The 24,766-nt window shown below is 28.7% G+C and overlaps 3 protein-coding genes across 7 annotated transcripts; all 3 read left to right on the top strand.

The window, feature by feature from the left end:
- Positions 1 to 459: 459 nt before the first annotated feature.
- Positions 460 to 3,422, top strand: LOC109809654 (bidirectional sugar transporter SWEET2). 4 transcript variants are annotated; one of them, XM_020373026.3, is made up of 7 exons: positions 460 to 670; positions 784 to 820; positions 912 to 1,128; positions 1,218 to 1,376; positions 1,473 to 1,592; positions 1,720 to 1,857; positions 2,752 to 3,422. In XM_020373026.3, exons 1-6 carry the CDS (start codon positions 610 to 612, stop codon positions 1,831 to 1,833), a joined length of 708 nt encoding a protein of 235 aa, XP_020228615.1. In that variant the 5' UTR covers positions 460 to 609; the 3' UTR covers positions 1,834 to 1,857; positions 2,752 to 3,422. The 4 variants fall into 4 exon arrangements, with proteins under 4 accessions (XP_020228615.1, XP_020228614.1, XP_020228613.1 ...); XM_020373025.3 differs by having other exon boundaries at positions 2,732 to 3,422; XM_020373024.3 differs by having other exon boundaries at positions 2,755 to 3,207.
- A 4,027-nt stretch (positions 3,423 to 7,449) lies between these two features.
- On the top strand, positions 7,450 to 12,505 carry LOC109809707 (putative sodium/metabolite cotransporter BASS1, chloroplastic). 2 transcript variants are annotated; one of them, XM_020373088.3, is made up of 7 exons: positions 7,450 to 8,314; positions 10,066 to 10,159; positions 10,236 to 10,269; positions 10,459 to 10,513; positions 11,052 to 11,135; positions 11,508 to 11,795; positions 12,262 to 12,505. In XM_020373088.3, exons 1-7 carry the CDS (start codon positions 7,814 to 7,816, stop codon positions 12,412 to 12,414), a joined length of 1,209 nt encoding a protein of 402 aa, XP_020228677.1. In that variant the 5' UTR covers positions 7,450 to 7,813; the 3' UTR covers positions 12,415 to 12,505. The 2 variants fall into 2 exon arrangements, with proteins under 2 accessions (XP_020228677.1, XP_082921938.1); XM_083065812.1 differs by lacking the exons at positions 10,066 to 10,159; positions 10,236 to 10,269; positions 10,459 to 10,513 and having other exon boundaries at positions 7,500 to 8,314.
- Positions 12,506 to 12,654: 149 nt separating this feature from the next.
- LOC109809708 (putative sodium/metabolite cotransporter BASS1, chloroplastic) lies at positions 12,655 to 24,225 on the top strand. Its single transcript, XM_020373090.3, has 7 exons — positions 12,655 to 14,276; positions 20,525 to 20,618; positions 20,759 to 20,792; positions 20,893 to 20,947; positions 22,666 to 22,749; positions 22,860 to 23,147; positions 23,732 to 24,225. Exons 1-7 carry the CDS (start codon positions 13,770 to 13,772, stop codon positions 23,882 to 23,884), a joined length of 1,215 nt encoding a protein of 404 aa, XP_020228679.1. The 5' UTR covers positions 12,655 to 13,769; the 3' UTR covers positions 23,885 to 24,225.
- Positions 24,226 to 24,766: the final 541 nt, after the last annotated feature.

The following is a 24,766-nucleotide window of genomic DNA, read 5'->3' as shown; positions in this document are numbered from 1 at the left end:
TATTAGATAAGTTAAGTTATGTCAGAATGTGACTCAAGTAACTTGATACTATTATTTTTGGATTGGTTTAGCTTTAACAATATTTACTATTTATTTATTATTTTAATAAAAAATTACATAAATTCTATCTTTATTTTATTTTTTATTTTAAAAATAATTTAATTTTTAAAAATTTATAATATATATTTTTTTAAGAAAAATGTCTATTCAGTTGGAATGTTGTACATTGACGGTGCTCCTCGTCCTAATCCGAACAGCTCAGCTTCGGTCTGTCTCATAAAAACGTGCGCCGATTTTTCAACTACTTTCACTCAACGTGTGGACGTACTCAAATTTCAATTGCAAATTGTTTTCTTTTTCGTGGCTCATAACCCTTTTTTATTTTATTTTATTTTATTTGTGAACTTCTTTGCTACAACCACTCATACTATATATATTATGAGGTTACCATTAATTATGTTTTTCATTTTAAAGTGGACAACTTGCCGAGAGAAACCACAAACTAGATTACAAAGGACATGCCTCAAATTTACTTCTCAAGTGTACAATATAATTTGAATAATTGAGGCTTTGGTTTCATTTATCTAGTTTGTTGGTGTTTGAAGATCAATGTCTCTCTTTGCTGCATTTTCCATTTGTAGAGTTGCCAAAGATGTAGCTGGAATTGCAGGTACTTCTTTTTCTATGATAATTGAGAAAAAGAAAAAGAAAAAGAAAAAAGACCCATTTTTCTTAGTTGATGATCACACATTTCACTTTGTTAAGTTACTTGATTATTTGCAGGAAATGTGTTTGCTTTTGGGTTGTTTGTGTCCCCCATGTAAGTTTTTTGTTTCCTGATGGATTTTGAAGAATTTTTTGTTGTTTATTTCTGTTTATTGTGTAACTCTTGTTCTGGTTTTGAATTCTAGACCCACATTTAGGAGGATTATGAGAAATGGGTCAACAGAGATGTTCTCAGGGTTGCCATATATTTATTCTCTTCTGAACTGCTTGATCTGCTTGTGGTATGGCACACCTCTCATATCTGCTGATAACTTGTTGATTACCACTGTTAATTCAATTGGAGCAGTCTTTCAGTTTGTGTACATAATCCTCTTCTTGATGTATGCTGAGAAAGCAAAGAAGGTTAATACTATTTGCAGCTTATTTTTGTGATATGATAAGTCCAAAATTTGGCGGATAGTTTCTAAAATGTTTAAACTACTATTGGATAGGTGAGAATGTTTGGATTATTGCTAGCAGTTCTTGGCGTATTTGCAATCATATTATTTGGAAGCTTGCAAATAAATGACGCTCTAACGCGCCGTTTCTTTGTGGGATTCTTGAGCTGTGCATCTCTCATTTCAATGTTTGCCTCTCCATTGTTTATAATTGTGAGTGTGTTATTTTGTTTCCTTCATATCCATATAAAATATGAGCCTTATCTGTTAGTGGGTGAATTTACTCACGTTATCTACTATATATCTCAGAAATTGGTCATTCAGACAAAGAGTGTTGAGTTCATGCCATTTTATCTCTCACTTTCCACCTTCTTAATGAGCACCTCTTTCTTGCTTTATGGAATATTCAACAATGATGCCTTCATTTATGTAAGGTTCCTTCCAACATTTTTTTTTTATCTATTTATTCTTGAAATGGCCATTTTAGTTTGAAATGTTCATTTTGGTGGCTTATGTTTGAAGTATAACAGTACCAACATCTTTTCTTGATTTGTAGGTGCCGAATGGGATAGGAACCATTTTGGGATTGATACAGTTGATATTGTACTTCTATTTCGAGAGTAAATCTAGAGAAAACTCCAGAGAACCTCTGATAGTGTCATATGCATGATCAGTTCTGATGAAAAGACTAAAGGTAAACGAAAGATATTTCTGATTAAGATTTCTGGTCTTTGCCATAGGCATTCTTTATGAGGATCCATGCTCAATATATGAAATAGGCTATAGCTTTCCTACTGAATCTCAGCATTTGTATTCCACATAAGAAAAGCAATGATGCAGCATGTCCCGTTTGGGTTTAGTGAATCTGAGTTTATTATTGGTTCCCTCCCATTCATGATTTTTTAGTTTAATTTATGAGGATGCCTTTTGTCTACTTGTTACTAGGTAAGAAAACTATGTTTTCATGAAATTAGTGGATAAAATCCTTGCAACCAGAGGATGACGTTAATTTCTGAAACCATGCTCCTAGTGCCATCAAAATTCTTTAACTTCATATTATAGGCATTCTATATGTATACGTGGGGATGGGTTCAGTAGTCGATAAATCTAACAGACTACCCCCAATTCAGATGGTGGTCTTCTGGCATTTATTCTAAAGCCTGATTGATCCTTGTTACATAAAGAGTATTCATGATCTCGATATCTGAGTTGATAATCTATAACTTATAGTTGAATTGCATTTGAGCAAGAATTATCCAGTTAAAATTAAGTGACTGAAGGGAGTCCACATGGATTAATAGTTTTAATTTTTATGGATGTTTTCCTACTAGACAACATGTTAGTTGACTTGGAAGCAAATTCCATGTTTTATGTGTTTCCATATTTTCCAGGTGGCCTTTTAAACTTGTACATTCTTTACTTTTCTTTTTTGGCTTAACTTTTTTTTTTGTTCTGGTTTTGATGCTGCCTGTAAACTGTCATAGAGCAAGAACAAACCTGCAATTTTGTAAATAATCATTGCATGTAAAATCTCAATCTGTCTTTAAGAGTGGTTCTCACAATGACAGCTTCTTGTTCCTTCACAAAGCAGAATCAGGGTTAGAAACGATTTTTTGCTGCTAGATGTGGTCTGAATCTGGAGTTGGCAACATCCCTGCTTGATTCAATATATAGGAGCAATTACTGTTGCATCCTTGAGAGTCACCAGAAGTTGTTATAATGAATAACTTGCCACTGTATGTATATTTATGCAAGCATTGAGGAGGTGAACCATGCTTCAAAATGGGACTATTGCAAGAAAGGCATATTGCACCACTCGTGCAGTTGTTGTTGGTGGTCAAAGTTGGCTTCTCTTGCATTGAGGTCATTTACAAGTTCATCAGATGTTAGAAACAGATATATACACATTATATAGGCATGTATTATTATTATTATTATAGTCTGATGTTTCATGTTGATCCCCATATGGTGCTTAGGGCAAGAAACTCATTTTGTCCCTTGGTTGATCACCACATGGCTATTTAGTCATTGTTTCACTTTGTCATTTGATTGTTTTATTTTTTATTTTTTTGGCTCTGCCACCATTATCTTGGCCTCAACCCATTACATCATAGACTAATTTTACTCACAATACTGTAACTATTACTTGCTCGACGAGTGCCTAAGTTGATAGGAAGAATCAATTTATATACAAACAAGTGAATTTCACTATCCTATTTGAGAGTGCCAAGTTGAATTTTTATTACTTGTTTAAGAGTTCCTTAGTTTTCCTCTTGGATTCATGAAGCAGTTTTCTACTATAATCAGAGAAAATACCCACTAAACCTTGGTAAGGCCAAACAGTGGGGATGCACCATTCTTCTGCCATCTTAATGTTCTCTTCAACTTTGCTTTGTCCTGCTCCACTGTGAACATGTTTGGTGTGGCATCATGACGTGATTTTCCGCATTCAAAGTGAAGTTTCAAAAGTTAGCATCTCCATGCAATGGTGGATCCAAGATCTTAGGTTACTAGGAGTAATTTTTCTTTATTTTATTTGCTGAATTTGTTTAATCTTTTTTTATTAATGGATAAATAAATAAATAAATTCATACATGATATATCAATAATTAAAATTACAGATCATAATTCAAAATAAAGTTAGACTATCATCACTAAAAATAAATTATATGTTAAACAAGTAAGAGTAAATAGTTTGTGCATTGAGAGTGTAATTTTTTTTTTACATTATTATTTAATCACAAATTAACATGTATTATGAATTTGTTAACTTTTACATCAATTATTTTTAAAATTATGCCAATGATAATTTTTGCGGAGAAGAGAGGAGGGGGTGTAATATCATAAATATGCATAGAAATTAAACTTAACAAATAGAGTACTAAATGTTTTACAATGATAAAAATATATGTTAATTATTAAAAAAAATACATACTAAAATATATAATAAACTATAATTAAACTTAAACTTATGGAGTATATGATATTTTAATAATATTTAATAAATATAATTAATAATTATGTCACTTTCTCTCGCATCATTAATTAATGCAAAATATGAATATGTATCAATTAAGTAATGTGAGAAACGTTTTAAAATAATAATATAGATGAACTATTTAACAATTTAGTACATTATATATGTGGTGAATTTTAAGACGAGGTTGTCCCTCATGCATATGAATTTATTTTTAACCATTAAATATGTTATTAAAATATAAATGAATAGTCATAATATATAATTTATAACATTTACAAAGGATATCTTATTTAGTATTCACATTTTTTATGACTATTTTATCTCTTAACTATCCTTTTATCCTTTTAACTAATTTATTTAACTATTTTTTATTATATATTTTTTTACTTACTTTTTATGCTACTATGACCTTTTAATTCATACATTAATTAGGTTTTATAAGTGGGAATTTAATGAGAAATTTTTATGTTATCAATTAGATAAAAAAATGTTTAAAATTGAAAATAATTATTTTTCAGAAAAAAAATTAACTCAAAATTAAAAGTCAAAAGAACCAAAAATAAATTATTTAATAAATTAAAATGATGTGATAAATCAAGATTTCATTTTAACTAACAATGAATACTTTCATATATTTTACATATCATATTATACGTAAAATAAAGTGATGTATATTAAATAATTATAAAATTATATATATATATATATATCATAAAATAGTCATCAAAAGTCACATATTCTTTTCAATTATATTGTCCAAACAGTAGTATAAACTATAAAGTAATTAATATTATATTCAATAATTTTAAATTATTCATTTTTTTAGACACTATTAGATTATCTCTATTTGTCACTTACTACTGTAACACTATGAGTCGTAGAGTGTCGTAGTTGTTTAAATTTATTTTTTGTAGTTGTGTAGATTGTTGTTCTATATTGAGGAGCTCTGGAATCTAAGGATTCCTTATGAGTTTAGGTAGTTTTGTGGGTTTCTTTGGGTAGAGATTCAGTTTGGCCTCAAGGAGAGGAGTACATAAGATTTATGTTTTGAATTCAGCTTCATAAATTCAAGTCTTTAGAAACTTAGAGAAAAGAATTCTAAATAGAAGGACTCTAGTTTATGAGATTCATTTCCCTCTAAATCTTCTCCAATTCTTACTTTAAGCTCATATGTGTTGTATTGTTGTTGATTCAGGTTATAGGAATCTAGGATCAAGCTAGTGTATCCGTGTGGAGCTTCTTAGAGTCATGTGGTGTCTTTTACTTCTTTTTCTTATTTTCTGGATTGATCTTGAGGTTAGGGAAGTTATAATGTGTTCTTGTTTGATGTTTTAAGTTGCAAGTAGATGATTCTTCTTGTAAATTGTGGTTGTGTTGCTTGGATTGAGATTGAATGCTTGGGGTTGGATGAGTTTGAGTTTTGAAACATGTTGAAAACAAAAATGGAGATTTGATCCCTAGTGGTTGCACGTTGATTTTAAGTACATTTATGTGTTGTTTGTGATGTATATAGTTGATTGATATTGTTGGATGCTTGGAAGTTGCTAAGTTTTTTAGGTGGATTGAGTAAAACTTGTGATTTGCATAAGTGAAGAACTTGTGTTATCATGTCGAACACAAGATTGGTGGCATTAGGCGTAAGGAGAGAGACTTGTCTTGGGTTGAAGTGGCATTGGGTGTGGTTTGAATGACATCAATGTGAAAGCTCTAGAAGGTCTCTAACTTTGTGACATCAATCTCTAAGGGAGCTCTAGACAATGTCGAGTGCAAGTACGGTGACATCGAATGTGAGTCAAGTAGAGACTCCATGCTTGAAATGAGACCAGGTGTGGAGCTTTGCCACACCAAGCATGAGGTCCCATGGGCCTCTATCTTATCCATGCCCGACATGGACAAGGCAGAGAGTTCCTTGCCTCAATGACATTGGGTGTAAGATGTATGGCGTCAAACATTGGTTGCTTGATGAAGACTAGTTGTTTAATTTCAAAATTTGTGAATATGAATGGAGTAGATTAATCTATTGCATGTTTTAAGTTGTTTCATATTGATTATAGGTGTTTATATGATGGTAATTAATGATGATGGATAAATGAGAGTTGAAAGTGAGTTGAGTTATACATTGTGTGTTGTATGTTGGGTGTTGGTGGCGTGGTTGTGTTGGAAATGCTATATGAATGATGTTGTTGTGTTGTTGAGATGATGAAGGTTGTGAATGCTTTAAGTAGTTAGGAATGGTGGTCTTGAGTTGTGATGACCAATCTAGGATTAAAGGAGAGGTTGTTTTTAAAGTTGTATGTCCCATTACATGGATCTTGTATTTTGGTGCTCTAAGAGCCCAATTTGTTAAAAATCATTCTTGAGGAGTTGACCCTTGAAGAGGACAGTTGAGTCTCATCTAAGACTTTAGTTAGTACTGTGTGCGAGCAAGATCGAGGTACACATGTAGAAAGCAACCACAATTTAGGGGGCAAGTCTAGCTATACTGATTACAAGTGATTAATTGAGTAAAGAACGAAGTCAACAACTCAATTCCTTACCGAGTATTGAAAAGGCGTAGTATTTGGAGGGTAGTTGATGGACTAATCTCATAGGAGACTTAATTAAGCTAGATAATGTTGTGGTATGCTCATATCCAGCTATGCTACCCTAATAGTAGTACTCAACTTCCTTGTTTAAGCGACGACATCCGAGAAACCAAGTTGTTGTATTGTGGATTGATATCCAATTTATTATTGATCAAGCAAGCAAAAAATATCACCATGTGTTGTTGGTTCGGTAAGGTCAAACCACTTAAATTGTTCACCTTGTGTTATAAGATATTTCTTGATTGAAATGCATGACGACGAATGTCATTGCCATGTTGTATATACTATGTTGTTATGGTGAAAATTGAGTTATTGATGAGTGATGTTCAAATTGATATTGTGTTATAGTAAACTGAGTTGTTCTTGTTGATATATGTTGATTGAGTTGTAATGCTACATGTTGATAGTGGTTGAAAGTGTAGTGAAGATGTGTTGATATATTAATATTGGTGATGTTTTGTGTTGTATATATGTTATTCTTTAAATTCTAGCTTATTCTTATGTGTTTTCATGTGATTTGAATTGTTATGATCATACATGGTATGAGAGTAGAGCTTAGATAGATGTAAGATGCTATGCAGAGATGGTCATTGGATGGATGGTGCAATCATTTATCTTTTAGTGCTATTGTTGTGTAGTACTTTGTATAAGAGTTGTTTAATTGATAACTTAGGTTGTGCAATTTACTTTTATTGGAATATTGTATCTATATTGCATATATTTTGTATAATTATTTTACCTTTATATTGCATATATTTTATTATAGGTCAAATTTGAAGTAAATGGCCTAACCCAGACCGTAACTGAACTAACTCGAACCCAGCTTAAATCGAGAAATTAATAGTTACAAGGCAATTTTTTTTTAGCTTGATTTTTGTCAGATTGGACATTTTAGGCCTGAATCCAACCAAAACTATCCAATGATCAGCCCTAATAAAAATAATAGAATCAAATTAAAGTTTAAAAATAAATAGGGTAATAAATAGATAATTTAGAAGAAAAAAAACTCATTTTGATTTTGCAGTTTTCTTTAAATCATAACTGGTCTGTACTCTGGAGTGCTCTTTCTTCCGTTGTTGGATAAAATGCAGGTATCAATTGCGTGCAGTCCTCGTGTAATTCCAGGACCACACAATCCAACAACCGTTCCCCTCAAACCCCACCACTTTACTTCAACAATTCGAGCCAAATCAGCTTCTGGGATCACACTCAGATGCAATTCCCAACCTCAACCACTGTTTAACCTTTGCACATCAAAATCACCGAGAATCCGTGGTTCCAGCGTGGGTCCACTTGGGTGCGGCATTTCGTCGAACAGGTACGGTGCAAATGAAGGTAGGAGTGTTGGGGAGTGGCTTGTGGTGGCTGGTGAGGTCCTTTCAGCGGCGTTTCCACTGTGGGTCTCAATTGGGTGCGTTTTGGGGCTGATGAAACCCAATTGCTTCAATTGGGTCACTCCCAAATTGAGTATTACGGGTCTCAACATCATCATGCTTGGTATGGGTATGACTCTCAGTCTTGATGATCTTCGTGGGGTTCTTGCCATGCCTAAGCAAGTCCTCTCTGCTTTTGTTCTTCAGTATTCGGTTAGTATTCCTTGCAATGTAGTGCTTATATCTGGTTTAGATTAATTGAGTTAAACATTGCATTTAAATTAAATTAAATCACATTGCATAAGTAAGTTTTTATTCACTCACTTTTTAAGAATTTGATTTTTATTCATTTTTTATTTTTTTTTCAACTTTTAATTTTTCACTAATTTTCTATCTCATAAATTAGTTTTCAAAATTAAGTCTTTTTTTTTATTAAGTAATTTTATGTATTTACTCATGTGACATTAATAAATGTGAAATCATATGACACATAAATTAAAGAATTGAATACAAATAATTAATATATAAAGTTCAAAATTGACGTGTCATATAATTTAATATTTATTATGTAAACATTAATAATCAAATTAATTATGATTTTTTTATATACATCATTATTTAACAAATGAGACTTAATTTCAATAATTACTTTATGTAACAAAAATTAATAAAAAACTAAAAATTGTCAATTTTATTTTTAAAAAAGACAAGCTCATATTCTTAAAAAAAAAAATATATCCAACTGAAAACTCATAATCCTTACATGTGAGATAAATGTGTGTATTATTTGAAGAATAAAAGAATCTTAAAAAATATGGATATGTACCAAAATATCACTTTTATTAATGGTTATGGATTTTTTTGGTGAAATGAAAAAATTAAAATGATTATATTTAAGAAAGAAAGAGATACATTTATTTAAAATAAAAAATAAAATTACGATATATACAATAATATAATTATTTTAATAAAAATATAAAAATGCATAGTCTAATATTTTATTTTCACACAAGCAATTTTATCTCTTCCATCCAAAAATGAGTGGATTACATAAAAAATGACCTCACTTACTTTTTACCCTATGCTTGGAAGACATAAAAATGAGAGAAAAGAAAAACTTGATTAAAAATAGAGTAAAAAGTTAATTTTAAAAGATAAAAATTCAAATTATATTTTCTTCTCCCTTTTCTTTCTATTTGAAATTCAATTTCTCACATTTTCCAACTACCTAGCCAAACACAGGAATAAAGCTTTCTTTCCTTCCATAATGTACCAAACATGGGAATAAAATGAGTTAATTTTTTTCTTCTTTCACTTTGGTTTCTTTCTAATGTGTTTCGTTCGTAAAAAAAACAAACACAAACAACTTTTATATATATATAATTAATCGAAATACTAAAATATTTTAAATAATATTTAAACTATTATATAATGTATTAACAATTTAGTAAAAAAAAAAATAAAAGACTTTTAAAAATAGCATAATTTATTCCGATGAAAAAGGAAAGAAAGTAATATATAAAAGATTATTTCTAAACAAATTTGATTAAATATTTTAAATATGAATATTGTTATAAAACCTTGATATTATCAAATAAATTATTCAAAATAATATTGAAAAGATAGCAAACTCATATTTAAAATACATAGATACCTTGTCATTTATTTGTAAAAGAAAAATAATAATGTAACCAATATAACATTTTCATATACCAAATAGTTATTTTGTTAGCCATTTTACTACCGTTCTATTCTATGATGTGTTTGAATATATTCTAAAATACATTCTAAACTCCAAAATCATATTGAAAATTTGAAGCAACTATTTATTGCTGTGACCTTCAACATAGTTTTGTAATTGATTTTGGTAAAACTGAAAACTAATCCTAACATACATCCAAAGAGTTTGTCTTGATGATGTATATATCATTGTTTTGTTTGTGAGAATTGGTGAGAACTTTCAGGTGATGCCACTATCTGGATTTCTTATAAGCAAACTCTTAAATCTTCCATCACATTCTGCAGCAGGTTTAATATTACTTGGGTGCTGTCCAGGGGGTATGAATTTTAATTTTGTTGTTCAAGTTTTCTATCCATCCTGCACCTATATTTTCAACTCTTTGTTTGGTTGCAGGCACAGCTAGTAACATTATAACATATCTTGCACGGTATATTGACTCTCACAACTGTTATTTCAATTGATGCTTTTGATAAACCATCACTGTGTTTGTTTTAGTTTAAAATCCCATCCAACGCCAATCCAAAACTTTCTCAGTTATGTTAGGTTGCATTGGAATGTGGGAAAAGGTATAAATAAACACACCTTAGGTTATCTGATGACCTTTTTGTTTTGCTAGTGCAAATGTCGCGCTTTCTGTGATAATGACTACTACAAGCACCCTAACTGCGATGGTTGGTAACATAATTTGAAATTTGAATCTTGAGTAATCATATATGTATAACAAAAATTGTACAACATTACCTTTGTATCTATCTCTCTATCACTTCATTTATTATAAAGAAAAGTATTATTAACGATAGATAGATATAGATACAAAAATGATGTTCATCAAGTTGTACAATTTTTGTTGTACGTATAACACTGTTCTTAAGTCTTATATATATTTAGTATCAAATAAACACTATTCTTAAGTCTTATATATATTTAGTATCCCTATTTGATGTGTAATTAATGACAAACGTGAAAACTGAAAAGTATGTTGGCAGATTGGAGAAAACGTGAGTTACATTCAACCCAACTTTTCCCAAACACTGAAACACAGCCTAAATCATTTAACATTAAACCATTCCTTTCAGTGATTCAATGACCACTCCAATCTAATTAAAGATCTTGCTCAGAACATAATTGATATCTGTTATGAAGGAATAGTGCATTTTGGTACACTTTCTATTTTTTATTTTTTCTCACATTGAAAACTTAACTTTGCAGATCATGACTCCATTTTTGACAGCCAAACTTGCTGGCAAATATGTAGCGGTGGATGCAATTGGCTTATTGATTTCAACATTGCAAGTAAGCTAATTTAGCACTTCTCAAATTAATCTTGTCTCGGTTTCTAATTTATATTGTCTTCCTTCCTTCTCATTACGATTGCAATTTAAATATTTTTTTATATATAGAAATTAATAAAAAGAATAATAAATATATCATTTTTTTTAATAAATTTTACTAAAATAGTTTACTCTTCCAATAAATACATTGCTTTTGAATTGTGATAGTTTAATAATTTATGAAAAGATAAATTAATATAAAATTAATTAATATTATATTAAAAAAGTAAAAATATCATTCAAAGATATCTTTTAAATACTAAAAGTGTAGTCATATGAGATGGAAGGAGTAATAATTGTTATATCACTCCCTTTGTCTAATCTCTTTGAACAGGTTGTGCTTTTTCCTGTGTTGGCTGGTGCATTGCTGAATCAGTTTTTCCAACCTATTGTTAAATTTTTGTCTCCATTGATGCCACCTATTGCTGTAACAACTGTGGCAATTTTATGTGGAAACGCTATGGCGCAGAGTTCTTCAGCAATCCTTGTGTCTGGTGGACAAGTGATTTTAGCCACTGTTCTTCTCCAAGCTTCGGGGTTTTTCTTTGGCTACGTATTTGCAAGAATGCTAGGGCTAGATGTGTCATCATCAAGAACCATATCCTCTCAGGTTGGCACCAAGGTAAAGTTAATAATTATTGTCCCTCTGAATAACATGTCAAATTAATTTTACTAAACAAGTGGTCATCTAGTATTTTCTAAGTTGTTTTTCCAACTATAGACAACTTAAAGCATTTTAAGTGCTTTTAGATTACTTTTTAATTAAAAATTGAGTTTGACTTTAGTAAGAACCCAAATTATCAATGTAACTATTTTTTCAAAAATAGTATTAAAATACTTTTTTTAACCTATGTTATTAATACGGGATATTTATTTATTTGCTAATGATTAATTTTTGTTAGAGAATTTGATAAGTTACTTTTAGTAAAATCTCATCTTCTAATCATGTTTTTTTTCATACACAACATTCAAATCCAACCATAAATTTTCCAGTTCATTATAAGCATAAGCAACTTGCCATAGCTCATTTGTGATCATTGGTTGAATTCCACGTAAATTTACCAGTTATATTCCATGGCATTTTGTAGAACTGTGTTCTGGACATTGTTCTGGCTACGAAGCACTTTGGAGATCCCCTAACTGCAGTACCTGGTGCTATTGCAATTGTGGGTCAGTCAATCATGGGTAGTATCCTTGCAGGAATTTGGAGACGCTCTGTGCCTAAAATATCTAGAAACTAGAAACCATACTGAGTAATCTGAATCTGGTTGCCATTATTTATATCAGACTTTTCGTTATATTTAGTTTCCATAATTTTAAATTATACGTTTATGATTTAATTCCAAGTACGTGATTTAGCGATAGGGGTTGATCCACGCTTAAGCAAGGTCAGGGGTTCGAATCCTACCATTTGAGGTGCCTCCAACGTAGCGAGGAGATTAATCACTGTTATCGATGGTGAATACTCCAGGAACCGACCAAAAAAATCACGTTACTGTATAGTGTTAACATGGAACTTGTGTTAAATCTGTGAAGTTGCATGAGTGTGGAGAAATAATAAAACATCGTGTGTGTGACCAAAACACAACCACAACAGCCAAGTTTCTGTGCAATCTAAGGATTTTATTTTTATTTTTTTTATACAAGTTTCTAAAAATACATTTATTTAAAAAAATATAAAAACTTAATTTAATTAAAAATGATACATTTTATTCATTCCAAATATTTATTCTACTCATAATTAAATACATAAAAATATAAAACATTACATATTCATTTTGATCCAAAACTTTACTTGTCAAATTGGATATTAATATTTATAAGATAAATTACACTTTTGATCCCAAAAAATTTTCTTGAGTAAATATGTCAACCAAAATTGAATTTTAATTGTTATAGGAGTGTCAAATTCACATCTTGAAAATTAACTCTGGTTTAAATAAAGTAATATTTTTTTAATTAAACATCCAACTATATTTTTTTTCTATTATATTTAATTATATACTATTATAATATTAAATTTGAGATATTATATTAACAGTTCAGATTAATTTGATCTTGTTTAATATATGTGTCAGATTTTAATTGAGTTGAATTCAAAATTTTATAAATTAGTCTATTGAAATTTTAGATTGTTCAAGTAAGAATATAATTAAACCGACTTAACTCATATAGCAAACGTCTTACTATTAAATCTTTATTTATCAACTACTTTTTATAAGACAGTGGTGAACTGATTTCATAGTAAAGGGAGACAAATACAACATGTCACTTTAATTAAATTATTAATATATATTAAAAAATATTATGTTTTGCATCACTAATTTTATATATTGAATCTACTCATGATTGATTTTGACATCTATATTTTGATTTTATATATATAATGATGACGGTGATGATGGATTTGTAATTTTTTTTTTTAAAAATGTCACAACTAGTATATTAGATCCGCCACTATAGACTTGTCTTATAAATACTTAAAAAGAAAAAGGATAGACCAAACATTATATCACTTTAATTATATAAAGAACAAACAATAGTTGGTCCTTAGTGTTCTTTCTTTGTGGGTCGTGGAACAATACAGAGGGAGGAAATGCAAGCATCAATTGCATGCCGTCCTCGTGTTCATGGAGTTATCAAAGTGCAGTCACACACCAACCTTGTTCCACTCAAACCTGCCTATTCAACTCTGACTCGAACCAAATCAACTTCTGAGATCACACTCAGAAGCAATTCTCAACCTCAGTCAATGCTAAACCATAGCACATCAAAATCACCAAGAATAGGCGGTTCCAACGTTGGTCCACTTCAGTGTGGCATTTCGTCGAACGGGTACGGTGCAAATGAAGGTAGGAGTGTTGGGGAGTGGGTTGTGGTGGTTGGTGAGGTTCTTTCGACGGCATTTCCATTGTGGGTCTCAATTGGGTGTGTTTTGGGGTTGATGAAGCCAGATTTCTTCAATTGGGTCACTCCCAAATTGATAATCATGGGTCTGAATGTCATCATGGTTGGTATGGGTATGAGTCTGAGTGTTGATGATCTTCGTGGGGCTCTTGCAATGCCTAAGCAAGTTCTCTATGGTTTCGTCCTTCAGTATTCGGTTAGTAATATATTTGCACTCTGGTGGTTATTAATTTGGAGTTTTAGTTCTACTTTTTATTTTATTGTCCTTTGAGTTTGAGTCATTCTGTTGTTTCGATTTTTATTTTCAAAGAAGCAACTCATAAAGATTTTTTTTTTTTTTTTTTCATGTGCAGCATCAAATTTACAGCAATTTGGAACTTAAAATAAATTTAGAGATTTATTTTTTACTTTTAAATAAAAGAGTTATATTTTAAGTCTTTTTTTATTAATATATGACTTTTTATTTTATAAAAAAACTAATAATAAATATTTTTTTTAGTGAACTAAAGTTTGAACTTTAGTAATTTTATTTTTGAGCCGGCCTTGATCTGATCCTCTGTGCATATATACTAGGGGAAATTGAATTGAATAATTTTAAATAAAAACTATTTGATGCAATCATTTTAAATTTATTTTTAATTATTTAATTAGTTTGATTTTAAAATTTAATTCATTTTAAATTATTCTATAAATTAATTAATCTTAACATCAATTATTGCATATTATATATATATATATATATATATATATATAAATAGTTTAAATGATATCGTAACTTTTATTAATTATTATATCATTCCATAATTTTTAATTAAATATATATAATTTATAATATATTTATAAAATAAATTCAAAATATAAATTGAAGAACAATTAAATCGGCTTAATGATTAAAGAGTTGAATTAAGTACATAGTACATGAGTTCAATCCTTATTGTTGTTGTTGAAATATTTTCAACTAACAAAAGGAAAGTTATAAGTTGGAGATAATTTTATAATTTTTCGAATGATAAATAATTAATGAATAATAAATTCATTATTCATACAAATTCCCGAACAAATGTAACTGATTATTTGACTCTCTTGAATACATAGTATAATTTTTTTTTCATTAGATTAGGTCCTATTTGGAGTGATAGTGAGTTTTGATTTTTTATTTTTAAATGCAATTCTTATAAAACAAAACATGTTTGATAAAAATGAAACTGAAACGATTTTTAATTTAATTTCAAAATATTTTTATATTTTTTTTCAAAACCAAGAAAAAAAAAACGATTGTAATTTTGTTTTAGTTTTAATAAAACAAACTCTTACATTTGATAATGATATTTTCTATTACCATTACTTATATCTACACAACTACTATCTGTGACACCCTCTACCCCAACATTAATACATAATAAATGTAAACAATAATTTTTTTCTTTTTTTTTTGAGTAAATAAAATCTTTCATAGTTGACAACCTCTTTCATGGATAAAATAATTGTCTCAATTATCATAAGGTAAAAGATTCACATTCGTAACTCATAAATCATAAAAAGGTCAACACGTAAGTATCAAAACTCAAGAAATCATATAAAGGAAAATATAAATTAATTCCAGCAAAGGTGGCAGTGCATCCTAGTTAGGAATTAATTTATAACTTTTAAATCATGTAATAAAATAGTATGACAAAGATGTACATTTTGGTCTTTTCTCAAGAACGTTCAAAATTACAAAAGAAGAGAAAATTAAAGCTTTTAAAAACAATAACATCCCAAAAATAAGCCTAGCTATGCCTGATGTCACATCCTATCAGAGCATGCCCAATTGAAGCCTTAAGTCTCATCACCAACATCCTCATGATGCTGATCTCCTGCAACATAATTTAAACATATACAAGAACAACAAGGGAGTGAGAAACATCTCACTCAGTTTCAGGTGCAGAAATAAAGGTTAGATAGAATACACACGCACAACAAATATAAGTCGCATGTAAACAATACACATAAATAATCAATGTCACATATAGATTCATTTATCATGCTATGATATCATGTATTTGACTCATAAATGCATACATGTGGCGCAATAAGGAAGTTTCACATATCATCATTGGTGACCCTAAGGCACACCTGGTTACATCACTGGTGACCCCAAGGTACACCTGGTTACATCACCGGTGACCCTAAGGTACACCTTGTTAGCAAGTTACATCACTAGTGACCCTAAGGTACATCTTGTTAGCATGTTACATCACTTGTGACCCTAAGGTATACCTTGTTAGCAAGTTACATCACTGGTGACCCTAAGGTACACCTTGTTAGCAAGTTACATCACTGGTGACCCTAAGGTACACCTTGTTAGCATGTTACATCACTGGTATGCGGCCTCAGCGGCACACCTGGAATAATATATGCATATGATGCATGTCATACATTCATTATTTCATTAACTCAACATTTGACTTATTACAGAATTTCATTAAGTACATCATGTCATCATTTTTCATGTTCTCATAATCACAGCTTGTCTCAATAGTCCATTCTTAGGTCTCATGTCATTTGTCCATATTTCACATGGTCATGTCATAAATACTCCTCATAAGTTCCGCACAGGAATTCACAAAGAGCATACTTATTCATATTTCAACTTATTTATTTTTAGCATTAATTCCTTATTCATTTATTACTTCCAACAAAGAACAAAGTAACAAGAAACAAAGGTAGAGCAAAAAAAAAATAAAACAGAACAACAGGCAAGGGATTGGGGACCAATCCGACAATCAAACTATCCAACAATTATCCCCACACCCCCGAGCGAGGTTTCTCACTCCCCCCTTACCTGGATAAGCAGGAGCTAGAACTTGGGCAGGACCTCCTCCTCTAGATTCCCTCTTTCTTTCTCTCTCTCTCTCTCTCTTTCTCTCTCTAAGATTTTACCTTCTCTCTCAGTATAATTTTTTTTCACCCCCTGCCTCCTATTTATAGGCATCTTGGCGCACCCGGAACGGCCGTACTGAATTCGGAACGGCCCGTTCCGGAACCTTCAAATATATGTAAAATTTTTAACTGGAACGGCCCGTTCCAAAATCGGAACGACCCATTTTCAAAAAGTAGAATGACCCGTTTTAAAACTAGAACGACCCGTTCTGGGGTTCCATTTAACACTCATTGACAATACGTAGAACGCCCAGTTTCTAACTTAACTTTTTAGGCATTTTTCTTACTCTGGAACGGCCTGTTTCACTTTGGGAACGACCCGTTCCGAAAAAACCTAGATAGGCCTTTTACATATTTGGAACGGCCTGTACCGCTTTTGGAACGGCCCGTTCTGCCACTTCAAAAATAGTATATTTTCTTCGTGTGGAACGGCCCGTTCCACTTTTGGAACAGTCCATTCCGGCGTAAAAAACAGAATTTTATAAAAATTTTCATAAATAATTTTAAATTGTTACAAACCTTTATAAAAACCATTTTAATTAACTAAAGTAACTATACAAAATAATCTTCATAAATATATAAAAATAGATAATAATTGATATTGCAATAGTAGAAATTCTGGGGTGTTACACTATCATTATTTATTGATATCATTATTGTTACTTATACTAAAACCACTCTCATCATAGTCACCTCTACAACTAGCACCATCATAGGCAAAATTAATTATTATTAGTATCATTGTCATTGTCATTATCATTGATATTGTTGTTATCATTATCACTTATAATAACATTGTCATCACTATTACAAACATCAACATTATTGCTTCCATCAACGTATACTAGTAGCATTGTCGTCACTATCATAATTGTTGTCGTTAACAACACTGTCAATAATGTCATCATTGCTACTATAATTATCATTGTTATTATCATTACTTTTTATATTATTATTATTATCATCATCATCATTTTGTTATAGTCATCAACATTATATTGACAATGTCACCACTATTAGATTTAAAGTTTAGGATTTAAAGTATCACTAGTAATACTACCTTATCATTTTTACTATCATTATCAATACCACTACTAATAATGTCTCCACCATCATTACTATTACCATTGCCACTTGCATTGCTAGCATCAACACTAACATTATCATTTCTCGTTATTATCATTATACTAGTTTTAGTGGAATGAGAAATATTTCAAATCAGTTTATTTTAATATTAAAAGATAATTTAAAAAAAAAACTAAAAATGTTATAATTTTAATTTTTTTTTAAAAAACTTACACCTGAAAGCCACCCCTCAATTAGATTCAAGCCAATGAAGAAAATATATATTATTTTCAATTTGTTCAATTATGAATTTTTTGCTTCGATTATTATGGTTTGCATTAAATTGAATTGGTTCATGAACCGCCTGAATTGAATTGGTTATGAAGCGCCCGAATTGACTATGAACCGCCTCAATTATTCTAAGCAACACCTTAGTTTGAAAATTGTACAACAAATAAAAAACTTATTTGAAAACATCGATTTTTCTTTTTTATATTAATTTCTTGTATAGATCATTCAGAAAAGATAACATAAAATAAAAATAATATTTCTTTTATATTAGTTACATTTATAATAAATACTGACACCCATCATTCGTTTTAACTATCTCTACAAGTAATTACTACAAAGTCTAACTTTAATAAGACAATATTGCACTTATTATGAGAGTTTATATATATATATATATATATATATATATATATAAAAGTTTAGGTGAGTTGATTTCTAAAGTTAAGAAAAGTTGAGAATTGGAAAAAAAAATTTGATTAAAAAATTTCAATAAAATTAAAAAAAAACCAAAAAATATAATTTTAATCCTATTATTAACTCTCTCACAGTCACAGCTGAACCGAATCACACCTCACCTTTATCTATACTTTTTCTTTTTGACAGGCACCTTTACTATACTTATATACTTGTAATATTATATGAAGTAATAATTAAATTTTTGATACCGATAATGTGTGATTTTATGTGATATTTTAGTTAGGTTATACTATGAGTTTATAACATTGAATATATGACTAATTAAATATGAATACATAGTATGTAATGTATTTCATTTATAAGAGATTTGCAATGTAACTATCATTTGTAGTTTTTTATAATTACCATATTGTTTACGATTATGTAAACAAAGACCAATTTTACTTAAATAGTTATTTATATATTTAAATATATTTTTAGTCTTATAAAGTTAAAATAAATTTATTTTTAGTCTTATAAAGTTAAAATAAATTTATTTTTAGTCTCTCAAATTTAAAATTATTTTTTTTAATTCTTATAATTTTAAAAAAAGTTGTATTAATTTTTATATTTAAACTTTGTTAAAAAAATCTATTAAATATTATCGTATAAAATTTACTTAATACTAGATAATTGTTTCAATCTGTCACTTTCAGATATGTTATTAGTAACCTGAAGACTAAAATAAATTTTTTTAAAATTACAAAAATTAAAAATAATAATTTTAAATTTAAAGAACTAAAAATAAATTTATTTTAAATTTGAGAGACTAAAAATATATTTAAACCTTATGTATATTATGCTTTATTTTTTTTGTTGCAAAATTTAAAATAAGTGTAAAAGTCATATAAAAATAAATCAAAAGATTAAAACAATAAAAGATCCATTTAGTTTGTATTTAATATTGCATTTAAAGTGAACCAAATTAAATCACATGTTATTTTTATGAGTTAAAAAATAGTATTATTTTTATGTTTCAATATTTTAATTTTTTTTCTTCTAAATATCAAATCAAACCAAACCTGGAGCACTCCTAACACCCACTGCCTTACACAAATATAATTAAGTTAAAATATTCAAATATTAAAATGTTAAATGATGTTTATATTACATAATATATTAATAAATTAATAAAATAATCAAATAAGTACCATTAAAATTTACAATAACTTATTCAAATAAAATTTTAGGAAATTAAATAATATATAACAAATATACTTAAAGGAAAAGATTGTCAAGATATCCGTAAATATAAACAATATATTGTTTACATATATCTCAGTATTATTTAACAATTATGCAAAATAATATTGAAAAGATAGAAAACAAATATTCAAATTAAGTACATGGGTACAAAAAATCTAGTTATTTTTAATTAAAAATAATGAAACCAAAATTATATTCTGATAACATACCTGGCCGACTTGAAAGTAATTAAGACTACTAAAACTTAAATTTTAGGTATATATTTTTAAAAGAAGTATGTTATTAATTTTTATAAAATAAAAAAATTATATATAGATAGATAAATAGATAGATTGATAAATAATAAAAAAAAAAAAAACTTATAAGTCGAAGCTGAAAAAGAAAATATTGGTAAAACATATATCAAATACATACCTTTTTCATTTAAGAACAAAAAAGAGTTTGTCTTGGGGTATATATCATTGTTTTGTTAATTTGTGCAAATTGGTGACAAATTAATTGCAGGTGATGCCACTATCTGGATTTCTCATAAGCAAACTCTTAAATCTTCCATCACATTTTGCAGCAGGCTTAATACTAATTGGGTGCTGCCCAGGAGGTATGAATTTCAATTTTGTGGTTTAATTAATTTTCTTATTCTATCTATTATCAATATATATATATATATATATATTTATATTATATGCATCCTGCACCTATATATATTTTAAATGGTGTTTGACTCTTTGTTTTTTGCAGGCACAGCTAGTAACATTATAACATATCTAGCACGGTAATATTAATTGGCTCTCAGTTATTCTAATTAATTAATGGTTTAATATCTTTTATAAGATATATAGAATTGATATCAAATGAGGTTTTTGTTTTGGCAGTGGAAATGTGGCGTTTTCTGTAATAATGACAACTGCAAGCACCCTAACTACCATGGTTGGTATTATATATATAATTTGAGTCTTATATATCTTTGGTTTCCTTTTTTAACGTACAATTAATGGTTGCACATGCATGCATCTGTGTTGCTTCCATCGCAGCCTTCATCGTCAAAGGCTTCCAACACAACACAACTCTTTCTTTATTATAAACGTTTTTGATAAGAAATTTGAACAATTTATAAAAGAACTTGATTAATTAGTTTATTTTATTATAAATGTATTTGAAAAGGTTTTGAAATAGTTCATGAGTTAATTAGTTTAAAATGAAAATTTTGATATTAGATTGTAAATTAGTTTAAAACTTTTAAACTCGTATAGAATGCATTTGGCAAAATTTTGGATGAACTTATAAATTAATTAGTTCAATCAAAATGATATTTAGAGTGTGATTGAAAGAGTTGTGAAAATTAAATTATTTTAATAATTGATTATATAAATAAATAATTATTCTATAATCGAATATAATCATGATGGAATTTTGTTCGAATAAGTCTGTTGAAAGATGATTTTAAAATATTTAATTGTGTTTAGATATAATAAGAAAATAAATTTTTATATAGTAAATTAGCTTAAAATAAGATGTTAAAAATGATTATAAAATTTAAATTTTCGACTTCTTAAAAATACTTATTTTTTAGAAGAAAAAAACTTGTCTCAAACATAAAGTTTATTATGTAAATAATTTTTTTTTCTGAAAAACAGCTAAAAGTGGGGAAATTATTTTTTCCCAAACATGCGCTTATAGTTAAAATTTATAGTTTATAAACTTCAAAAGTTAAGTCAGGCTTTTTCCTAACTCATCTTTTTTAGATTTTGTTGTTTGATGAAAAATAAATTATTATTTTTTCATATATTTGAATTCGATGGTTTCTATCTTGCATTAGCAATGATTTTACTAGAAATTCAACAACATATAAACGGGACGATCTATTTTATGTACAATACATATATGCCATTGAATATATATATATATATATATATATATATATATATATATATATATATATATATATATATATATATATATATAGTGTTTTGTAGATTCAGCTATATTTGTTGAAAAAAAAAAGTTTATAAAATAGGCTTTTTGCTCGGAATAATAGCTGAAATTTATAAATAGCCTCTTTTTTTCTTGAAAAATAAGCTTTTCTTATAAATCTGAAAATTGAAACTTACTATTATATAAAAAAAATTCTAAAGCTAATTTACTAATAAAAGTTGATTGTTTTTGGCATTCAATCAAAATTAAATATCATAAACTCTTTTTTCATCAAAATTACTAAAAAAAATGTATTATGATTATAATTTAGAGTTTAGGATCGATTATTGTCATAATCAACTATACACATAATCAATTATTGAAAATAATTAAAATTTTACAATTTTTTCAAACATTTCATAAAAAATGATATCTATCACAACGACTTTCAAAGATTCTATAAATTTATCTCCAAAAGAATTTATAGGAAAAATTTGGAAAAAAAAGTTGAAATAAATTTCTGCATAAATCATAAATAAAATTTTGGAGAAGTTAATATAAGAGAGTTTCAACAAATTATTTTATGCACATAAATTAATTTTAGCTTATAATAAAAATATTTTATTTTTCTTTCACATTTTTCTTTTCTAAAAATGCTTAAAAAAAAAGTTTATAAAAAAACTTCATATACATTCATTGTAAGATGTTCTAATATTGAAAACCTAATATTGCAGATCATGGCTCCTTTTCTGACAGCAAAACTTGCTGGTAAATATGTAGCAGTGGATGCATCTGGCTTATTGATTTCAACATTGCAAGTAATTAAGTTTTAGTACTCCTCAAATAAATTTTGTCTCTATTTCTAATGAATCTAATCAATTTGTAGTAACTGCATGTTGCACCCTCTCTTCATATTCTCTTTGATCAGGTTGTGCTTTTCCCTGTGTTGGCTGGTGCATTTCTGAATCAGTTTTTCCAACCAATGGTTAAATTTGTGTCTCCATTGATGCCACCCATTGCTGTAACAACAGTGGCAATTTTAAGTGGAAATGCTATTGCCCAATGTTCTTCAGCAATCCTTGTGTCTGGTGGAAAAGTGATTTTAGCCACATTCCTTCTTCATGCTTCGGGCTTTTTCTTCGGTTATGTGTTTGCAAGAATGCTAGGGTTAGATGTGTCATCAGCAAGAACCATATCCATTCAGGTTGGCATGAAGGTAAAGTTAGTGTCCCTTGTAGCACGTGAAATCAATTTTGGTGCCACACATTTTCAATTAAAATGCATGGCTATATATGGAGTATAAGTTATGAAGTAGTACAAAATTATTTTTACTCAACTCTAAGACAAGTAGTCAATTAGTATATCTAGTTTTAGAAAAATTATTATCATACATTTACTTTTTGAGTAAGTTACATGAATACCCTCTAAGATTTCATGAAATAGCACAAAAATTTCTTACTTTTCTTTATCTTTACAATAACTTCTCTTAATTATTTAACAAGTATTATATCAGTATATTACATTATATTAATTTTTCTTAATTATTTAAAAAACATTACATTATAATTTCCTATAAATATTTTTAAAAAAAAGCGTCAGTGTAATTTCATCGAACTTCAAGAAATATGCTAGTGTGATTTAATTTTTTTTTTCTATCTCACTTTGACCCAATTCTTTTTTTCTCGTTTTTATATCACATCACCTATTATAAGCATAGACAACTTGGTATATAGCTCATTTGTGATCATTAGTTGAATTGTAAATGAATTTAATTACTAGTTATTTCATGGCATTTTGTAGAACTCAGTTCTTGGGATTGTTTTGGCTACGAAGCACTTTGGAGATCCTCTAACTGCAGTACCTGGTGCTGTTTCAATTGTGTTTCAGTCGATCATTGGTAGCATCCTTGCAGGAATTTGGAGATACTCTGTACCTGTTCTAGTCAAAGAGTGAAAACATATTCCTGATGAGCTTTTGCTAATAACTAGAAAAATAAATGATGGGTAAAAATCCATTTGCTATTTGATGCCTATACAAATAAAGAGAAAAGTATAAGATGATAGATAATATAATGTGATAAGAAAGAGATAAAAATAAATGATAACTGTCAGCAAGTGTTTGTAGTTAAGGAGGAGATGGGGTTCACACATATCATTACATGACTAGAAACTGTACTGTAATATCATGTCCTTATTTTTTTTATATTTTTTTTACAGTTTATTAACAATAATAATATTAAAGTGGTTGTTGTTATTTACATTAGACATAATTATACTTTTGGTGATGATTTTGATTTTCATAATTTCAATGTTTCTAGATTTTTGTTTTCGTATTTGTAGAATATACATTTTTTATTTAATGTTAATTAGATATTTAATACTTGACAAAGATGTTGAAGTGATTATAGAGTACTAACATGGATATGCAGACATAGAAGTGGAGTGTTGAACGCATAAGATACTTGTTATACAAAGTTTGTAATGAAGATTTAGTGTGTGTTTGGATATTAGTTTGAAAACACATATTATTTTTTTTAAAACCTTAATTAAGTTGAACTCAACTGTGGACTTATTCCCAAACATACCCTTAATATGTAAATATTGTTGTATTTAGAGCAGATCATATGGGCTGGCCCAAAATGCATAGGCTGGGCCTGCATTGGTCCACAAATGGAGAGGTGAGGCCATGTTGGCAAGCAAAGTATAAAGGCAGATGATAAACACACCTCCACCCTCATATAAATACACCCCCTTTTTTAAAAAATATATATGAAATATCTAAATTACCCTTAAAAAAAATATTTTTCTAAATTTACACCTCTCTTCCCTGCACCCC

This window comes from Cajanus cajan, chromosome 10 (genome assembly GCF_000230855.2).
Source record: "Cajanus cajan strain Asha chromosome 10, NIPB_CcT2T_4, whole genome shotgun sequence".
NCBI lineage: Eukaryota > Viridiplantae > Streptophyta > Magnoliopsida > Fabales > Fabaceae > Cajanus > Cajanus cajan.
The sequence above is the reverse complement of the archived record's forward strand: the minus strand, read 5'-3'. Positions and strand labels throughout refer to the sequence as shown.

Coding starts and splice junctions, on each gene's coding strand:
- LOC109809654 (XM_020373026.3), top strand. CDS start 610: ATGTCTCTCTTTGCTGCATTTTCCATTTGTAGAGTTGCCAAAGATGTA. Junction 1,129..1,217: donor ATGCTGAGAAAGCAAAGAAG/GTTAATACTATT, acceptor ACTATTGGATAG/GTGAGAATGTTTGGATTATT. Junction 1,377..1,472: donor CCTCTCCATTGTTTATAATT/GTGAGTGTGTTA, acceptor TATATATCTCAG/AAATTGGTCATTCAGACAAA.
- LOC109809708 (XM_020373090.3), top strand. CDS start 13,770: ATGCAAGCATCAATTGCATGCCGTCCTCGTGTTCATGGAGTTATCAAA. Junction 20,619..20,758: donor AATTGGGTGCTGCCCAGGAG/GTATGAATTTCA, acceptor TGTTTTTTGCAG/GCACAGCTAGTAACATTATA. Junction 23,148..23,731: donor CCATTCAGGTTGGCATGAAG/GTAAAGTTAGTG, acceptor GGCATTTTGTAG/AACTCAGTTCTTGGGATTGT.
- LOC109809707 (XM_020373088.3), top strand. CDS start 7,814: ATGCAGGTATCAATTGCGTGCAGTCCTCGTGTAATTCCAGGACCACAC. Junction 10,270..10,458: donor ATTATAACATATCTTGCACG/GTATATTGACTC, acceptor TTGTTTTGCTAG/TGCAAATGTCGCGCTTTCTG. Junction 11,136..11,507: donor TATTGATTTCAACATTGCAA/GTAAGCTAATTT, acceptor CTCTTTGAACAG/GTTGTGCTTTTTCCTGTGTT.